Source organism: Triplophysa dalaica, chromosome 9 (genome assembly GCF_015846415.1).
Source record: "Triplophysa dalaica isolate WHDGS20190420 chromosome 9, ASM1584641v1, whole genome shotgun sequence".
Taxonomy (NCBI): domain Eukaryota; kingdom Metazoa; phylum Chordata; class Actinopteri; order Cypriniformes; family Nemacheilidae; genus Triplophysa; species Triplophysa dalaica.
This window is the reverse complement of record NC_079550.1, coordinates 22,822,853-22,842,251: the sequence shown is the minus strand read 5'-3', so window position 1 is coordinate 22,842,251 and position 19,399 is coordinate 22,822,853. Positions and strand designations below refer to the sequence as shown.

General features: G+C 35.7%; 1 protein-coding gene across 2 annotated transcripts; it reads left to right on the top strand.

Annotated features, from left to right (window-relative positions):
* Positions 1-898: 898 nt before the first annotated feature.
* LOC130429241 (NLR family CARD domain-containing protein 3-like) lies at positions 899-13,539 on the top strand. Of its 2 annotated transcripts, XR_008907562.1 has the most exons (11): positions 899-975; positions 2,192-2,309; positions 2,608-2,721; positions 3,063-3,176; positions 3,690-3,803; positions 5,883-7,667; positions 8,350-8,523; positions 9,184-9,357; positions 10,401-10,574; positions 13,291-13,387; positions 13,489-13,539. XR_008907562.1 is itself a non-coding variant. In XM_056757697.1 (10 exons), the coding sequence occupies exons 2-10, from the start codon at positions 2,260-2,262 to the stop codon at positions 11,433-11,435; spliced, it is 2,712 nt and encodes a 903-aa protein (XP_056613675.1). In that variant the 5' UTR covers positions 899-975; positions 2,192-2,259; the 3' UTR covers positions 11,436-12,588. The 2 variants fall into 2 exon arrangements, 1 of the variants encoding a protein (XP_056613675.1); XM_056757697.1 differs by lacking the exons at positions 13,291-13,387; positions 13,489-13,539 and adding an exon at positions 11,423-12,588.
* The last annotated feature ends 5,860 nt before the right edge of the window (positions 13,540-19,399 follow it).

Below are 19,399 nucleotides of genomic sequence, written 5' to 3'. Positions count from 1 at the left end.
ATTTTATAACAGCTAAGGGGCGTTGTTAGGCACGACGCGAAGCAGAGTTTTACTTACTTCAGTTTTTCTGGATTCTTTAATCACACAAGAACTTCTTCTGGTGTACTTTTAGCTCCAATAAATGTATTCAGATGAAGTTCATCCAAATGCTGTTTAGACATCATCCATCCATCCATCCATCCATCCATTTTCTACCGCTTATCCGAACTACCTCGGGTCACGGGGAGCCTGTACCTATGTCGGGAGTCATCGGGCATCAAGGCAGGATACACCCTGGATGGAGTGCCAACCCATCACAGGGCACACACACTCACTCATTCACTCATTCACTCACACCCTACGGACAATTTTTTCCAGAGATGCCAATCAACCTAGCATGCATGTCTTTGGACCAGGGGAGGAAACCAGAGTACCCGGAGGAAACCCCCGAGGCACGGGGAGAGCATGCAAACTCCACAGACACAAGTCGAAAGCGGGAATCGAACCCCCAACCCTGGAGGTGTGAGGCAAACATGCTAACCACTAAGCCACCGTGCCCCCCCAAGAGTTAATAGTTAAATTTCTAAAATTATTTCTTTCCATTCTGAAGAAATACTCTGTATTTTGTTCTCCTTGCTCTAGCCATCTTCTTCTAGAGTGAATAAAAGCACCCTCTGCCTTATTCTCATAAACTGAGTCTAACTGAGTTTGCAGATCAATAAATTCTGCCAGTTCAGTTTCTGACAAACCATCCTGCATTTTCCCAGAGAGAGACATTATATTAGAAAAGTATTTTACGTTTAGCTAGAAGGCTGCCAAAATTCCTAGTACACAACTATTTCTGTTGTTGTATTGGAAGGTGACGCCCTGTGACGTTTTAGCTCCGCTGCTTCTGATTGGTTCAGACACTGAGGAGACTCCGGTACACACACCTGACTGCGGCTGAAGGGAAAGTGAAAGAAAATGTTTGCGATGATCTTCCGCAGTTTTAAACAGGTAAAACTCGACGATTTACTATGTGGAGCATCAACATGTTTAAAATAAGAGTTTATAAAAGCATATAGAGGTATTTTCATGTATTTATTTGATGTAAAGACAGAAGGTTTTGAGAATTTGATGCTCGTCAGATGTGTTCAGGTGTCTCGAGACTCTTAACTTCCTCATTCATGCTATTGTATATGGACTGATTTATTCTTTAATATTTGGTGGCTGTTACTTTTTATTTGACACGTAATATTGCGTCAATGTGAGTCATTGTGTAGTTGAGTTAGTTGTTTCTTGAACACTCAGTCAGGACTCATTGATCAGTTTTCACCTTTTCTTGACATCTCCATGGAGGGCGCAATTACAGCGAGTGACTTCCGGTTTGATGCTACGCACTTCAGTTTTGTTACTATGTTAAAGAACATTTCTGTAAAATAAATGCTGTCATAACAATAACATAAAGCTCAGAAAACCTTACGAACGAGTGTTACCACGTGACACAACAAGAGCGTTAAGTAAATAACATCTAAAGACAGCTCGGTCTTATCTCTGACTGACGCATTCTGCACCTCTCAAAACATCACAACATATTATTTACTTCGGTATTTACTTTATTGTTGTTGCATATTTCATCACTATTAACACATGAAGCATACATCCAGGGCTAAGTGACATAATAATATTAATAATAATACTGGGATCAAGCAGCGAAATGGAAGTATGTTCCGTCCGGGCGCCGTCCGCATGACGCAATTTTCGTCATCAGACGTGCCGCGTACAACAGCGCATGCGCAAAAAAGTGCATTAGTCCATTCATTCAATTCAAGTTTATTTATATAGCGCTTCTCACAATGTGCAGTGTTCAAAAAAGCAGTTTTACAGGAGCCAACAGGAAAAACAGAAAAGTTAAAACACAGCACAGTGCATGGTGTTTATAGAACGAGCAAGGTCATTCTAATAAATAATATCTAATTAATAAATAAATAAATAAATGCAGTCTCCCAGTGAGCAAGTCAACACTGCCCTGCTATGGTGAGGAACCCAAATTCCAATTATTGATTAATGGAGAAAAAGAAGGGGGTCAGTCAGCTAGATTTTAATTAGAAATTTATGTGCAACGTCTCCTTATTTTGTGACAAATTTCTCTGATTTTTGAAGATCTTTTAATGAGATGTTTATCATAAAATATAAATACTTTAAATCAAAATAAATGTTTTGTGTGTTATAGTTCAGTTGATCAGAAGAGATCATATCCAGAGTTCAGATGTGTGTCTATGAAGAGTGACATCTAACATAATGGAGCCGACATTCAACTTTAGGTGTGAAGGGACACGGCCTGATCTCGGGTATAAAACATAAATAAAACATTATTATACATTGACGCCTTGATTTATTTTGTAAATGAGATGGAAAGTTGTTGTTTTATTAATTATTTTAGGAAATGTTATATTAATGATTATGAATACATGCTTACACAGAAAAACAATGATTGCTGTATAATTTACTCCATGAGACAAATACGTAAACATACAGTCTATTTCATTTTTTATATTAACAGTATGAATAGATAAGATATTGTATGTGTTAACTTGTTGAATGCAGTAATTCAGTTCAGGATTAACAGTAATGTGTTGTGTGTTATAGATCAGTTGATCAGATGAGATCAGATCCAGAGTTCAGCTGTGTGTCTATGAAGAGTGATGCGTCTATGGATCAGCCATTAAACTTTAAGAGTGGAGATACAAGACCTGATCTCAGGTATAAAATGTCTATAAAAGTATATTTATATTTTGCCCTTTTTATGATGATTTATTTTGTTAAAGAGTTCAGAAATTGTTGTTGTGATTGTTTGTAATACATTTTATCATCATTATCAATGATGTTCACAAGAAAAGACACATCAATAGCATCTATAGCATGTTATTGATTAACTCAGAAAGACGCCTTACAGGATGAAATATAATCAACATGTCTGAGGAAACACTCAGTTCAACTGACAATTTTTATATCAACAATATAACTGAAACATAATGTATGCATTTATTTGGTGAATACAGTAATACGCTACAGGATTAACAGTCATGTGTTGTGTGTTATAGATCAGTTGAACAGAAGAGATCAGATCCAGAGTTCAGCTGTGTGTCTATGAAGAGTGATGCGTCTATGGGTCGGCCATTAAACTTTAAGAGTGGAGATACAAGACCTAATCCTGGGTATAAACTATAAATAAAACATGATTATACCTTAACATATTATTAGATTATTTATTTTGTAAATGAGATGTAAAGTTCTCTTACTCCTTTTTGTTAGGAAATGTTATTTTCATGATTATAAATACATGCTTACACAGAAAAACAATGAATGCTGTATAATTAACTCCATGAGACAAATACGTAAACATACAGTCTATTTCATTTTTTATATTAACGGTATAAATAGATAAGATATTGTATGTGTTAATTTATTGAATACAGTAATTGAGTTTAGGATTAGGAAATTTTGGAAATTGTTGTTGTGATTGTTTGTAGTATATTTTATCCTCATTATCAATGATGTTCACAAGAAAAGACACATCGCTAGCATGTTATTGATTAACATGTCTGTGGAAAAACTCAGTTCAACTGACAATTTTTATATGAACAATATAATTATACATAATGTATGCGTTTATTTGTTGAATACAGAAATTCAGTTCAGGATTAACAGTAATGTGTTGTGTGTTATAGATCAGTTAATCAGATGAGATCATATCCAGAGTTCAGCTGTGTGTCTATGGAGAGTGATGCGTCTATGGAGCTGTCAACCAACTTTAAGAGTGGAGATACAAGACCTGATGTCAGGTATGAACTATCAATAAAACATGATTATAACTTAACATATTATTAGATGATTTATTTTGTAAATGGGATTGTTCCTTATATTGGGTATAAAATATCTCTTAAGAAGATTATTTGACATATGTATGATATGTATTTATGTTCTAGTGTTTTGTATTTATCTTTTGTTCGCCGGCGGTCGGCCGTGAGGGGCCGCCGGCTGTTATTATTTATATTAAACGTTTAAATGTTTGCCGGTTCCCGCCTCCTTCCTTCCATTTTATGTAGATATTCTACATTGCCTCACGGCCGACCGCCGGCGAACAAAACATTAATACAAAACACTAGAACATAAATACATATACAAAAACTTCGGGCCCAGACCTCTATTTTCGACGGTCCGGTCCCTCGTTCCTTTTATATGCTCCCGATCTCCTACGTGATTCGAGCCCGGTGTGCGCACAGCTGGCGCTAATTCACAATTACTCAACGGACTCGAACCACGGTCTCGCTTCGCCTACTCTAGTACGATTATTTTCTTACATTTTAAAGAATTGACATCAGACAGTACACGCTCGTGTTACTGAGTCAGTTGTTGATGGAAGAGGAAAGTCTTCAGATATTTCTTGAAAAGCTTTGAATTGGATTTATGCTGCAAGCGGTGTGATGTGCTCCCTCTTCAGTTTGCTGTCACATTCTGAACCATCTGTAGAAGTTTGATGGTGCATGATGGTGAGCTGATCAGGAGAGCATTACAGTATTACAGTCTTGATAGAACTAGTAGAGGAGGAATCTGAAGGATCAGGTCGTGGCAATGTGGTCGGTGAAATTTAACTGATCAGGTGCTAATAAGGTTCTTGGTTGTCTTGGAAGGAGTAATGGTAGATGAGCTGAACTGTACAGAGAGGTTGTGCTGAGTCATAGGGTTGGCTGTGATAACAAGTAGTTCTGTCTTGAAGAGGTTTCCCTTAATGATCAAACATGTTCACACAGAAAGAACATATAACTCACTGAGAGACACGTGTGTGAAATAAACACTGTTCACTTTGAACCATATGTGTGCAAGCACTCTTCAGAACACCTAAAACTGTGACTGTGTGCAGAAAACGGGGATGTCTGGTCACTAAATAAAAATATTGTGATTCATAGTCAGGGCTTCAGACTAACTTTTTTACTAGGAGCACTAAAGACCCTGAATGAAATTTTCAGGAGCGCACCTTAAATCTGTCAGTAATGTATTTATTCTAATTTTCCCAAAACTAACTGTATTACTGATAATGAAAAATAAGTTGATGACAGCAGATTTGGTTCTACTTATTTAAAAAGAGGCAATGTCTACAGAGCAGCTTCATAATTGATTGGTGCTAAATAGAGAGACTGTAATCTGAATTGATTTGAACCTACAGAGATTGAGCTTCTCCTGTATGTCATTTAAAGTTACACATTAAAGCAAAATGGAAGACTTCGTGTTATGTTCTTACGAGGATTTTATTGTGTATTAAGGACACTTTTCCTCATGTTCACAACACGTGACGTCAAATAAACCTTAACAAAACATTCGCCTGTCGTTCGTTCTTGCTTTAAACAGATTTGAAATAATTCAGGCATTTCTCTTAAGTAATCCACAGATAAATGATGTTTACAACAGCATTAAGTGGTATGATAAAAATAAATGATTATAACATTTCGAGAATAAAATTGAGCGAAACTGTGACCAATACACAAAACTGTGAGCAATACATGATCTTATTGTTTCTCACGATACAAACACAAACAATTGTTCCACTTGAAAAGACATTTTGAACCCACTGTGCTTTAGATTGGACTAATATAATGGGTTCATGTTATTTTTGGAGCGTCAACAACATCAACTACATAAGATGTTAAAATTATGACAGTTGTAAATGGTTCATCTGTATTTATCTAAAGTAATAAACATCTAAGGTGGCCTGAGGAAGAGTAATCCATGAGAGAATGAGTGAACAATTCCTCTAAACACATTATAAATGTTTTGCAGCTTATGGAACTAAAACATAGAAGAAGTCTTGCTCTGGGCATTAAGTTTTCTAACTTGAGTAATAATCTGTTATCTTCATTAAACAGCTATGACTCTAAACCTCCTGAAGTCTTGAGAACATTTAAATCAAACCTGAGGAAGAAGTTTAAGTGTTTGTGTGAAGGAACATCAGATGAGAGAAACCCAACACTGCTGAATGAGATCTACACAGAGCTCTACATCACAGAGAGTGAAAGTGGAGAGATCAGTAATGAACATGAGGTGAGACAGATTGAGACACAATCCAGGAGAACAGCAACAGAGGACACACCAATCAAATGCAATGACATCTTTAAAGCTTTACCTGCACAAGACAAACCCATCAGGAGTGTGCTGACAAAGGGAGTCGCTGGCATTGGAAAAACAGTCTCTGTGCAGAAGTTCATTCTGGACTGGGCTGAAGGGAAAGAGAATCAGGACGTCCACCTCATATTTCCACTTCCTTTCAGAGAGATCAATCTGATGAAGAACCAAACACTCAGTCTTTTACATCTTCTTCATCTTTTCTTCCCAGAGACAAAAGAAATGGAAATCTCCAGCGGTGAATATAAAGTGTTGTTCATCTTTGATGGTTTGGATGAGTGTCGTGTGTCTCTGGATTTTCACAGCAGTGTGAGGTTGTGTGATGTCAGTGAATCAGCCTCAGTGGACGTGATGCTGACAAACCTCATGAAGGGGAATCTGCTTCCCTCTGCTCTCATCTGGATCACCTCCAGACCAGCAGCAGCTGATCTCATCCCCTCTGAGTGTGTTGATCGAGTCACAGAGGTACGAGGCTTCACTGACAAACAGAAGGAGGAATACTTCAGCAAGAGAATCAGTGATGACAGTCTGAACAACAGAATCATCTCACACCTGAAGTCATCCAGGAGCCTCTACATCATGTGTCACATCCCAGTGTTCTGCTGGATTTCAGCCACTGTTCTAGAGAGAATGTTGAGTGAAGCAGAGAGTGAAGGAGAGATCCCCAAGACTCTCACTCAAATGTACACACACTTCCTGATCATTCAGACAAACACCAAACATCAGAAGGACTATGAGAAGAAAGTGAAGAATGATGAAGACATGATCTTCAAACTGGCCAAACTGTCTTTTGAGCAGCTTGTGAAAGGGAACCTGATCTTCTATGATGAGGACCTGAGAGAGTGTGGCATTGATGTAGCAGAAGCATCAGTGTACTCAGGATTGTGCACTCAGATCTTCAGAGAGGAGTTTGGCTTGTATCAGGGGAAAGTTTACTGCTTTGTTCATCTGAGCATTCAGGAACATCTTGCAGCTCTTTATGCTCACATCTCCATCACAAACAACAAGAGAAATGTGTTTAATAAAGCTAGAAAATCATATCAAGTAAAGACGTCAATATCTGAGCTGCATCAGAGAGCTGTAGATGAGTCTCTACGGAGTAAAAATGGACATCTGGATCTTTTTCTTCGTTTTCTTCTGGGTTTGTCTCTGGAGTCTAATCAGAATCTTCTAGGAGGTTTGATGACACAGACAGTAAGAAGCTCTCACAGCAATGAGAAAACAGTCGAGTATATCAAGAAGAAGATCAGCAGCACTCGCTCTCCAGAGAAATCCATCAATCTGTTTCACTGTCTGAATGAACTGGGTGATGATTCACTGCTGCAGGAGATTCAACATTATGTGAAATCTGAATCAGTCGGAAAATCCAAACTCTCCTCTTCACAGTGGTCAGCTTTAGTTTTTGTGTTGTTGATGTCTGATCAGTATTTGGATAAACTTGATCTGAAGAAATTTATTGGAGGTCAAAATAAAGCAGATGAAGTTCTTGTGAAACTGAAGCCTGTGATTAAAGAATCAAGAAAACTGAAGTAAGTAACACTAACAACAATCACTTCACTGTTACAGTTTTATTCCTTGTAACCATCACTCACTTTCTAGACCCGAAATCAAATAAAGTTTTCATATTAAACACAAAGCCAGTGTATATATAGGCTGTAGATTATCCCTTACTTATTTAATGATATTATTTTAAATTGTAAATTATTTTTACATTCCTTTTGTATTTTGTTATCCTGACCCAGAGAGTATCAAGGGTTTAATTTCTCTGATGAAGATGTAAAGCAGCAGGTGTTGTGTCGTCAGCATCAGATCTTTTCATCAGAGAGTTGATGTGTATTCAGTTTATATGATGTGTGAATTATAATATATGAGATAAGTGTAAAGATGTCACATCACAGTTTGATGGTGTTGATCTAGTGTTTGTCTTATCAGTTTTTTTTTGTTTGTGTGGAGTTTCTCTAAATCACTGTGATGTTCTTCAACAAGAACTCAAAACTCTTCAGTGTTCTTCATCAGTCTGATGTTCATGAGCTTCAACATCAAACATCTGCGTTTAACAACAAACACAACAAAAATATTACACTTATTACACTCACATGTGTTTATATGAGTAAAGACAGAATGAAAAACTGATTTGTCTGTTTTATTATTGTTTAATTTTCTCTTTTTTATTTCATGTTTAGCAGCAATGTTTGTCATTTATCTCTACAGGTTGAGTCAGTGTAAGATCACAGATGAAGGTTGTGTTGCTCTGACTTCAGCTCTGAGATCAAACCCCTCACACCGGAGACATCTGGATCTGTATTATAATAATGTAGGAGATTCAGGAGTGAAGCTGATCTCTACTGTACTGGAGAATCCTCACTGTAAACTGGAGACACTGAAGTAAGATCATCTCTCTGATAGTCACACATGTACTGATTCTTACAGTAGCAGAAAACATCAAGTGTTTATGGGACATAAAAGTTATGAAGTGATCTGATCAGACACAAGCTCCTCTTTGCTGGTTTTTTGTATGAACAGGTTTTCTCCTCTATTCATTATTAAAAACATTGTGTCAGGTACTCTTGTGTGTTTCAATGTTTATTTAATGATGACATAACTGAGGAACATTTGTCAAACCTGACAATCACACTCGGTCACGCAGCAAAAAAACACCTAAATAAAGTGTCTCGTCATTCTTGATCATGAACTCTGGAGCAGTTGACTTGTGATAAAAACACAATCTGACCCAACAGACCAACAAAACAGACTGTATGAGAGTGTTTGTGTTGATCTTTAAAGATTCTGAGCACAACTTTAACATTCAAGACGATCTGTTATTGTACATTAATGTGACAGTAAGAAGTGCATCATACAACACATATGTTCTGAAAAAATCATCTGAACAAGTAATAAATTCAGACACTTTATTCTGACTGAATGAAAATGTAAATCTTAGTGATGTCATTTTATAAAACATTATTTTATATAGTCATTATTTTTATTTAATAATGATATTCTGCTGAAGTGAGAGACTGAAGTGTGTGTTATTGTTCTCTACAGGTTGAGTCTGTGTAAGATCACAAATGAAGGTTGTGTTGCTCTGACTTCAGCTCTGAGATTAAACCCCTCACACCTGAGACATCTGGATCTGTCTGGTAATAATGTAGGAGATTCAGGAGTGAAGCTGATCTCTACTGTACTGGAGAATCCTCACTGTAAACTGGAGACACTGACGTAAGATCATCTCTCTGATAGTCACATGTACTGATTCTTAGTTCATCATCTTCTATATTCATGTTCATGGGTTGGTTGTGGAGTATTTGAGATGCAGGAATGTCATAAAAACACAAACACAAAACTTTACATTATAAGTGTATTGTGATTGTCAAAAAATTTGATGACTACAATCAACATCATTTTATTACTTTTAATTTTATATGAACTGTCCCTTTAAATTTTGAGCAGATCAGAGATTTCAAACAATGGTTAAGAGATCTTTCCAAAAAGAATAAATCACTGAAATCAGGTGAAATTATGTATTTAAGTATATATAAGTATATATTTTTATTTTAATAGATTAAACACAACCAATAAACAAACTTTAAAAGCCACACAGTTTACTGGGACTTTGTAAAATGCTTAATGTGAAAAGCACTTAACGTACACAAACAACCACCAGAAAAAAACTCAATTTCTGTCAAATGTTACTTGTAATAAACACAAGCTGCTGTAAACAGAAGGAGTTGTTATTCCACAGATAAAGTGAATAATGTCACGTTAAGTGTTTTCTCCTCCATAGAAGTCCATTATAAGGAAACAGTTTAATGTGGGACATTCACACACGCTTCACATGAAACTTTACTTGTTGTGTTTATATTCTGAGCTCATCAGATCATCTGCACATGAAAAACTTTATTTACAGAAGCGCTCGGCTCTGTCAACACTAACTCTCGTCTTCTTTCATTTGATTGGTCACCTCACTTATTTTGACATTGAGGAGCGCTGTTAGACCACTGAGACGTTATCAAATGTTTGAGCATTAAATACACTTCAGCTTTTACACAATTATTACACACATTTGATGACACACTATAGAACAATGGTGCGTACGGTCCTGTGTAAGAAAACAGATGTGTGGTGTGAGAGCGTGAGAACAGCATTTTAATGATGAGGTGAAGATTTAACATGATGATGAATGTTATTCAGTGTAATATGTGTTTCATTCATGACATTCTGCTGAAGTGAGAGACTGAAGTGTGTGTTATTGTTCTCTACAGGTTGATCAAGTGTAAGATCACAGATGAAGGTTGTGTTGCGCTGACTTCAGCTCTGAGATCAAACCCCTCACACCTGAGACATCTGGATCTGAATTATAATAATGTAGGAGATACAGGAAAGAAGCTTCTCTGTGAGCTGAGAGATGATCCACATTATAAACTAGAGACAGTGACGTGAGTAGAGCTCATTTAAATAAATGTTTCATCAGTTCAACAACTATAAAAACTTACTCAAATAAATGTAAATGACTCTGGTGCTGTTATAAGATCAGTGTTTTTGTTTTAAGACATTTCTCATTATTATTTCCTTATAATTTGTTTGTTAAATTCTTTCTACTCATCTCTACCCCTCTGACTAGTTTAAGTTTTTGTCAAAATACAAATATTTCTTAGTTTAATCAAACTTCATGTGTGTTTATTTTTTTTAGATTTTAGTCCAACTGAAAACAAAAACTATATTTTTTAAAACAGTTTGTGGAGCACATATGAGTTGTGAATAATAAAACACAAGAGTAAATGTGAAGTGTACAGATGAACACACTTGATGTTTTATAAGTGCAGCACAATAAGAATTCAATTCAATGAGTGTGATGAAGAGTCTGTTCACTTCAGGATTTAATACTGTCATCTTACTCTTCTTAAACATATGATTATTATTGATGTGGAGCTTTATTCTTTTATTTCCTGCTGTTTGTTTGATGGATGTTCACCTCAGTGTTTGTGCACACATGGGTAGATGTTTTTATTTGATGCTCTTGATCATTATTATTGATCAAATCATCATCACCATCATCACACGTGTGCAGTGAGTGAAAGTCTTGAGTGCTTCAGACACTGCAGAATACTGACAGACTGTAGATATAACAACACACAATATATACACAAAACATCTACACAATAAAGTGACAGATGACACATATAATACAGGTTATAAGTTCAACAGAGGAAGATTAAAGTGAGTTTATTATTGTTGATGTGTGTAGTGATGATACTTTACTTCTGTCTTTGTGTTTCTCTTTTAGGACTCACAGGTGATGACAGTAATGTGTGTGTTTAAAGGTGTGTGTGTGTGTGATCTTCAGTATCATCTGATGGACAATTAGAAGACAACACTATAGTGACATCACAGACACACAATCAACACAGACTGAAGACACAATAACACCTCACACTGATAACACTGTTTGAAAACAATCATTCACACATTCAGTTTCATAATCCTGTGATAGTCTTGATGAAGTGACTGAAAAACTTCTTCAACAAAAGAAAATGATGTTACACAATATTGTCAGGACAGTAAACACACACAAATGTTGTGTAAACTCCAGTAGATTTGAATCAAATAGAGCAAATCTAGTGTGTGTGTTCAGATATGTACAGTAAAGATCATCATGTGTGTGACTCACTTTATCAACCAATAAAACAAATGAATTTAAGCGTCACAACATCTGAAGAAGGATCAGAAATAGAAAGAGATTGATACTTTGAGTCTGAATCCTGAAAGTATTGAAGTAATGACTTCATATTAACATTATTATTATTTTATTTCACTTTTACTAGAAGGTCATTTATGTAACTAACATCTATGAGCTGCACATTTACTTCCAAAAGTAAGTAAAATGAAAATTTTGTCATGAATTACTCGCCCTCGGGTTGTTCAAAACCTGTAAAAGTCTTTGTTCTGTAGAACATGAAGATATTTGTAAGAATGTCAGCAATGGACAGTTCTGTGGTACCTTTGACTATAATTGTCATTTTTCCTACAATAGTAGTCAATGGTGCCCCAGAACTGATAGTTGCTGACATTCTTCCAAATATCTTTCTCTGTGTTCAACAGAACAAACACATTATTACAGGTTTTGAGGGAGAGAAAAGGACATAATTTTCGTTTTCCTGCAGACTTTCCCTTTAACAGATTTTCTGTTCAAACCATCAAACTGACATTATCAGAGATGGATCATCACTTCAGAACAGAAGTATAATCACAGATGACACAGATGACAGTCTACAGTTAAATTGAACAATTCTATTGATTGTGTATATTGTGTATGTATAGTATACTCTATGTGCATCTTTATGTGTTATACTGTGATTATATATCATCAGATTATTTCATAAACATTGTTCAAAACATGTTGTATGTCATGTTAAATGTTATAAGATGTAATAAAACTGTGTCTTTTGTTAGTTTACAAAAATAAGTGCAGTTATGATGTATAAATATAAATATGTGGGAGAGTTTATGGTCAACAAATACATGAAATTTTTACTTTCAAGATTTATTCTGCTGTGAATCTGAAGTTTCTGGAGTTTGACAGACAGCTGTCAGATGATGTGTTTGGGTTTGAAGAGCTTCATGTTGAAGTGTGTTTGAAGAGCTTGAATGAAGGTGTGTGGATATGTTCATGTTGATATATTTCACTCTTGTGTATTCATTGTTCAGAGATTCTCTGCGGTGTTTGTCACATTTGGACTTTAATCTATCAGACCGTGTGAGTCCTCAAACCACGTGTGACCATATTGAGCAATAGACATAATAACACTGAGAAAGAGTTTAGATTTTATACTATAAGAGAACAAGAATATGGTTTGAGTACATAAACAACAAAACACAAAGGGCCTCATTCATGAAACACGAGTACACACGTTTTTTTGGGGAAATTGAGACATTTTGACGTGATTTTTCAGATGCATGAACATTTTTCTAAATGTTGGTTGGTTCAAAGGAGATGTACACCTGCTCCATATCACGTGTAAATAGTGCGTAAAACCACACGTAACCTATTATTTTAGAAAAACTGATGACTGATGCGTTTTGATGCACTATGTGTCAAAATGATATTTCACAAGTTTTTTTTATCATGTTTTACATTGTAACTCTTTTTTTTAGGTAATCGCGGTCCATTTTTACACAGCCGTCCAATCACAGTGGAGAAGAGGCGGGACAAACACTACATTGACCAAGCGTCATACACATCAATGGAGAAGTTAATATTAATGTTTACTGCATTTTCATGTTAAGTAATATTCTTCAAAATAAGAAACTAGTATCAAGTAGATTAACTGTTGATGATATTCTAACTCACAGCAATCAACGTCTCTCCGGAATGACGCGCAGTTTGGCGCCACCAGCTGGTCGTTTTCAGAAGAGCACCAGATATTATTATTTTATCTCTCTAAAAACACTTTGGTGAATAAAGTTTTATTTGTGATTTTTTTGGTAAACATATAGCCTATTACTATCTTATGCATTTATGCTATTTAATGTAGCGAAACCAGAGAATGAAGTCCAGAGGATTCCAGCGGTTTCTGTATAGATTTACGTCATTTGAGTAACTGTAATTCATGGTCGGGATTATGATCATTGTGAATGAGCGCATGCGCGACCTGTTTACGAGCGATTGTAATTCATTAACACATTTTACTACGAAATCTGATGTTTACGAAGTATTTGTGAATCCGGAGGAAAGTTCTCGTCAAGGTTTGTTTGACACACAAATTACTTTGAATTTACTCATTTATGTACGATTATTGTCCACGAGTACTTCAGATAGTTATATTTACAGGTTTACACAGAGACTGTAAGTGTAATATTATCACACATGTATTTATTCTTCAAGTTCACAAATTCAAAATATAAGCAGTTTTGCTTCTCTTCATATTTTAATGATCATTTACTTACTGACATCTTATTGCCTCTGTGTGATATGTGAGAGAAATATTATTTTATTATGTCTAGTTCACAGCTTTCATCTGGGGCCCGTTTCAATAAGGAAGTTCAACAAACACCGAGTTAAAATCTGAACTCTGAGTTGATTTACTCAGAGAATCGTTACTCTGAGTTTTCAGTTTCAGAACAGCTGATTTGAGTTAGTTTAATCAACCCTGAGTAAGTTCACTCTAGGTTACGCGCGTGCAGCATGGCGATGAAAAGCCATCATCAATTGAGTGAAGATAGCACGATTCACCATGGCAACGGCACGTGACAAAAAGCGCTCTGTTCATTTCTCGCCTATCGAATTGAAGGTACTGTTACAAGCGTACAGTGAATATGAGCAGGTATTTAGAAAAAAGAGCAACACAGCCACAGCAGCAGAAGAAAGAGAGTTGGCGTGGGAGAAAAGTGCTTCACGTGTTAATGCGCAAGTTTATATGCCAATCACTGTTATATTTATTTTGTTGAAACTGTGAAAATACGAATTATATTTAACTCTCTCGCTCTCATGTAGGTACAATCCTTCTGCAATAAAAAGATCTTGGCAGCAGCTGAATATGAAATATACGACGGTGTTTTAAAAACAAAAAAGATTTCGAGAATAAAGTCGAAATGTTACGACAATAAAGTCGAAATGTTACGAGAATAAACTCGTAATATTTTGAGAAAAATCACAGAATTGCTAGAAACAATGGCTGTGGAGGATTTCGTTGAATCCTACTTTAGATTATGATTTAGCAATAAGCAAATTCTTTGTCTTTTGGCGCATCATAACGGAGTTATAATTAGTAAAAGGACACTGCAGTGATCATGTAGGAAACTGAAAAAATCAGACATGAACTACGAATTAACTCACTGATTCAGATGACGTGCTTAAACATAATTTAAACTCTTAAACTACAACTTTGACGAAAATAAAATACGTATTACGACGAGTTTATTCTCGTAACATTTCGACTTTATTCTCATAATCTTGATTTTATTTTTAACGTGGCACTAAACGCCGTCGTAGAAATACAATAACATCATTCATTCAGGAAAGTTTAAAGAAATAAAATGGTCTTGCTAGTAGGATGACTGATTGGGAAATGTTAAATATCCTTCTTAAACTGGCCTTAAAAGTGAAGATAAAACGTCCAAACGGGGCCTCACAATTCTCTCCAGACATAAATGTAATTCTCTGCGAATTAATGCAGATTCCTCATCTACGGGTTCCTAAATAAACGAACATGCTATTTTAAGTTCTGTGTGACTAAATTGAGCGCGATTAGGAACACGAATCAATAAACAAATGACGTATGCAATTTCAACACCGCTCGCGCTTCGAAAAGGGGGCGGAGACTGTAACAAACCCTAGGTTTGCGGAATAAAACCTGCTCCCGACCAGGTTAGGTTCACGGAGTATGTTACTCTGGTTACTCTCTCGGAGTATAAAATACCTCGACTTCTGAAATGGGCTTGACTTACTCTGCGGTCGCGGGTTTGACATACCTCGCGTTCTGAAACCAAAAACCCTGAGTATTCCGTTTTCTGGGGTTGACTTACTCTGAGTTTGCACTTACCCTGCTTTCTGAAACGGGCCCCTGCTGTGAGGATGTTTGTGATCTGATGTTTACAGTGTTTCACCAGCAGAGGGCGACATAGACCGTGTGATGATGAGAGCGTTTGATAAAAGACATTAATCACACAAATAGATTCAGTGAAGTATTAACTATAGGATATAAATCTGTATCTGATCACAATATAAATATAAACTTAACATTTCAGTTGTAATAGTTGATAAGTGTGTAAGTTTTCAGTATTTTTATTCAGACCTCTGGATTCTATTTAATTCAAATTCGTTTTTTTCCAAGTCGATTTTCAGGATACGTGTGTGTGTGTGTTTATTTATACGTTTTGATCACATGTCATTTTCCCTCTTATTTATATATTTTTCTATTGTATTATTATATATCAACTATTTTTATCGATATATATATAACTATATCAATATATTTTCTGTTGTTTTAAAGGGAGTTTACCAAAAAAGATAATTCTTTCATTATTAACTGCCTCTCATGTCATTCTAAACATGTATGACTGACTTTGCAGAGCACAAAAGATATTTTAAAGAATGTTGTAACCAAACAACACTGAACACCATTGACTTCCATTGACACATTTCTCAAAGTATCTCCTTTTGTGTTCCACAGAAGAAAGTCAAATACATACATGATGACATTTTATTATGGCTGAACTATCCCTTCATCTGAAGATAATTAACTACATGAAATAAGTAAATTCATTTATATGTGTATTAATGTCAATTAATTGTATAACATTTAGTGTCCAAATGAAAGAGTTTCTTCTACGAGTATCATCTACTACAGCGCTCTGAAGAGGTCAGATAGTTTGGTATTTGTGCACTTTGACGTTTTTAAGACATTGGACGCACGTGCGATCTTACTTCCTGTCGCGTGCACGCGCTCTCAAGTGATCAAGACCGCAAGTGGGGTATAATATTATATATTTCACGTGTCTTATTACAAAAATAAACAGTTATATTAACTTTATTAAATCTTTTAAAATCGTTTAGCTGCTTTTTTAGTGGAACATATTAAAACTTTTATGAAAAATCCAACAGTTAATTTCTCTAAAATGTACATATGTTGTTTAAGTTTATTTAATGAAAAGATATGTATTTAATAAACTAATTATATTTTGGGTATTTCTTTTACATTTACACAGTTTAACAGTAAATTTCATTGATTTCACACTTTTAAAATGTACTCAAGATTTTTGGGGTGTAAATTGCTTTACGTAAATTGTCTGTTACACATTGTAGAGTGATATGAGACCATAAAACTAAAGTTCAACCCTCCTCTACGGCCACATCATCCTCGACGGCCACTGATCATCGTCCTGCTCACGGTTGTTGACAGAAGAGTCTGTATAACAAACAACAGTAAAACATGTTTACATCTATAGACCTGAAAAACAATTCAGTCAGGCTTGTTGATCATATTTCTTATTAATAATAAAGTTTAAATTAACTTTATGAAGGTGTCACGTGACCTGTTAAAAGATGATTATTGTGTGTATTTGGTGTAATGTGTTAACACGGTTTAGAGAGAGATCACACAGACAGTGAGAATTGAAACAGTATCGTCCTGTCGTCAGATCTCTGTGTCAGATTTAAAGTGTTCAGAGCTCTAGATCCAGAACTGATGTTATATTTACTCATCTGATGAAAAACTGCTCTGAAACATCAATAAAAGCTTTAAGTGGGATAATACACGGCTAACTGTGGATTAAAGGATTTTAAAGCCCTCCACTTCATCTGATGATTCTTTGTCTCGTGTTAAAGTCCTGCACAGCTAGCAGTGGATTATTACTGTAAAAACTGTTACTTAGATTCAACTCAAAAAAATGAAGGCAATATTTTCCAACTGCTTTTTGTAAGTTTAGTGAACTTTTTGGTATTTTAAGTTGGTAAAAATCAGTATTATGTATTTTACAGTATGTTAAAAAATGAAGTAGAGTCTACAAGAAAAAGCAAAACATTTGAGTTTAACCATTGTGAAAAATAGCAGCATTGACCTAAATTACACTTAATTAAAATAAGTAACTTTTCAAATTAAAACTTTACTTTTTTGCTTTTAATTAATTCATTTACTCTAATTAATTTAGACAAATTATTTCTTCAATCCACTTAAAATAATTAGTTATCATTGCTATGACAATAAGGAAAGAGAGGTATTCGTTTCTGATGTTTATTTCTCTATAACAGCTGCCATATACAAACAATACACTGGTTTCTCTAATCAATTTGAATGTTAATGTTGTAAACATTTTAACATTAAAAATGACAGAAACTTCTGAGCTCATCTTTAAGTGCAGCGACCTTCAAAGTGATATCTGTGTATTCTTAACACTGACATTAAAATACAGTGACTTTTGACCTGAGCAATTTACAGAACAGACCTGACTTAAGTTCACAGTTCAGTACCTTTTCATATGTATTAAAAACATAAAAACAAACCAATACAAGAACACATTTTAAGTACAATCTGTGCCATATTCTTAAACATTTGACATTAAAATAAAATAAAGGGTCTCTGACCTCAGCATTTGACTAAACAGAAGTGAGTTAAGCTCTTCAAAAGCCCAGCAGCTGGATGCTTATCCAGGAAATGAAGAAGTCTGTGTTTGACTACCAAGTTGTTCTCAGTTAAACTGCTCACCATGCAAGAGTGGTGAGACAAAGAAAACAAACAAAAAACAAAATAAAAATGCATAATCTTACATAAATCCTTACAAAAACACATTCAACACAGTACACTGTAAACTCTTAAAACATTTCACAATTAAATAAAACAGTTAATTCGAATTCAGATTTCCAAGATCAGTAAGCACTGGGATTCCCTCAATGATAATGTCTACTGCATCTGGTTCACTGCAGAAATATATCTGCATATTGTGCATTTTCAAGTCCTCATGGACACTGCTCTCCGTTTTTCCCTGGATAAGATATAAACAGAACAATAAGTGGAAACGGAGAACAACAACAACGAAAGCCTTCAGTAAATTCACACATTAAAAGTTGACAAAAGGATTTAAGTTTGGTCGAGCCAGCTGCTGCAAAGAAAACCTGCCTGTTGAACTGACTTCAAAGTACAACTTTCAGTAGAGACTCACTTCCCACAATAAACCTGCTCGACTACATCACATACACAAGTCACCACCAAGACCTAAATCCTTAAAGGGGAGAGGGGCTCAGCTGGTAACACACAGATGTGGTGAAGTATCTGAAAATGACACTTTTACTGTGACATCATCAGATGATTATGACTCCTGCATTAATGTAAAACAAGGATTTTACTTTTGTGAAGCTGCATTAGACAAATATGACAGATTGTTTATCAAACCAAGTCTACTAGTCACTGGAAGAGCAAAAGGTTAATTTTGAACCCTGGTTGCTGCACATTTAGGTGTTTGTAGGTGTGTAGTAGAGTAGGCGGGGCGAGACCGTGGTTCGAGTTCGGTGAGTAATTGTGAATGAGCGTCCGCTGTGCGCACACCGGGCTCAAATCACGTAGGAGATTGGGAGCATATAAAAGGAACGAGCGACCGGACCATTGAAGAGAGAGGACCGGGCCCGAACTTGTGTTTGTATTTCTATTTATGGTTTTTTCGCCGGCGGTCGTACATGAGGGGCCGCCGGCTGTTATATTACTTTATTAAATGTTTTAAAATGTCTTCCGGTTCCTGCCTCCTTCCTTCCATTTTATGGAGATTTGTTACA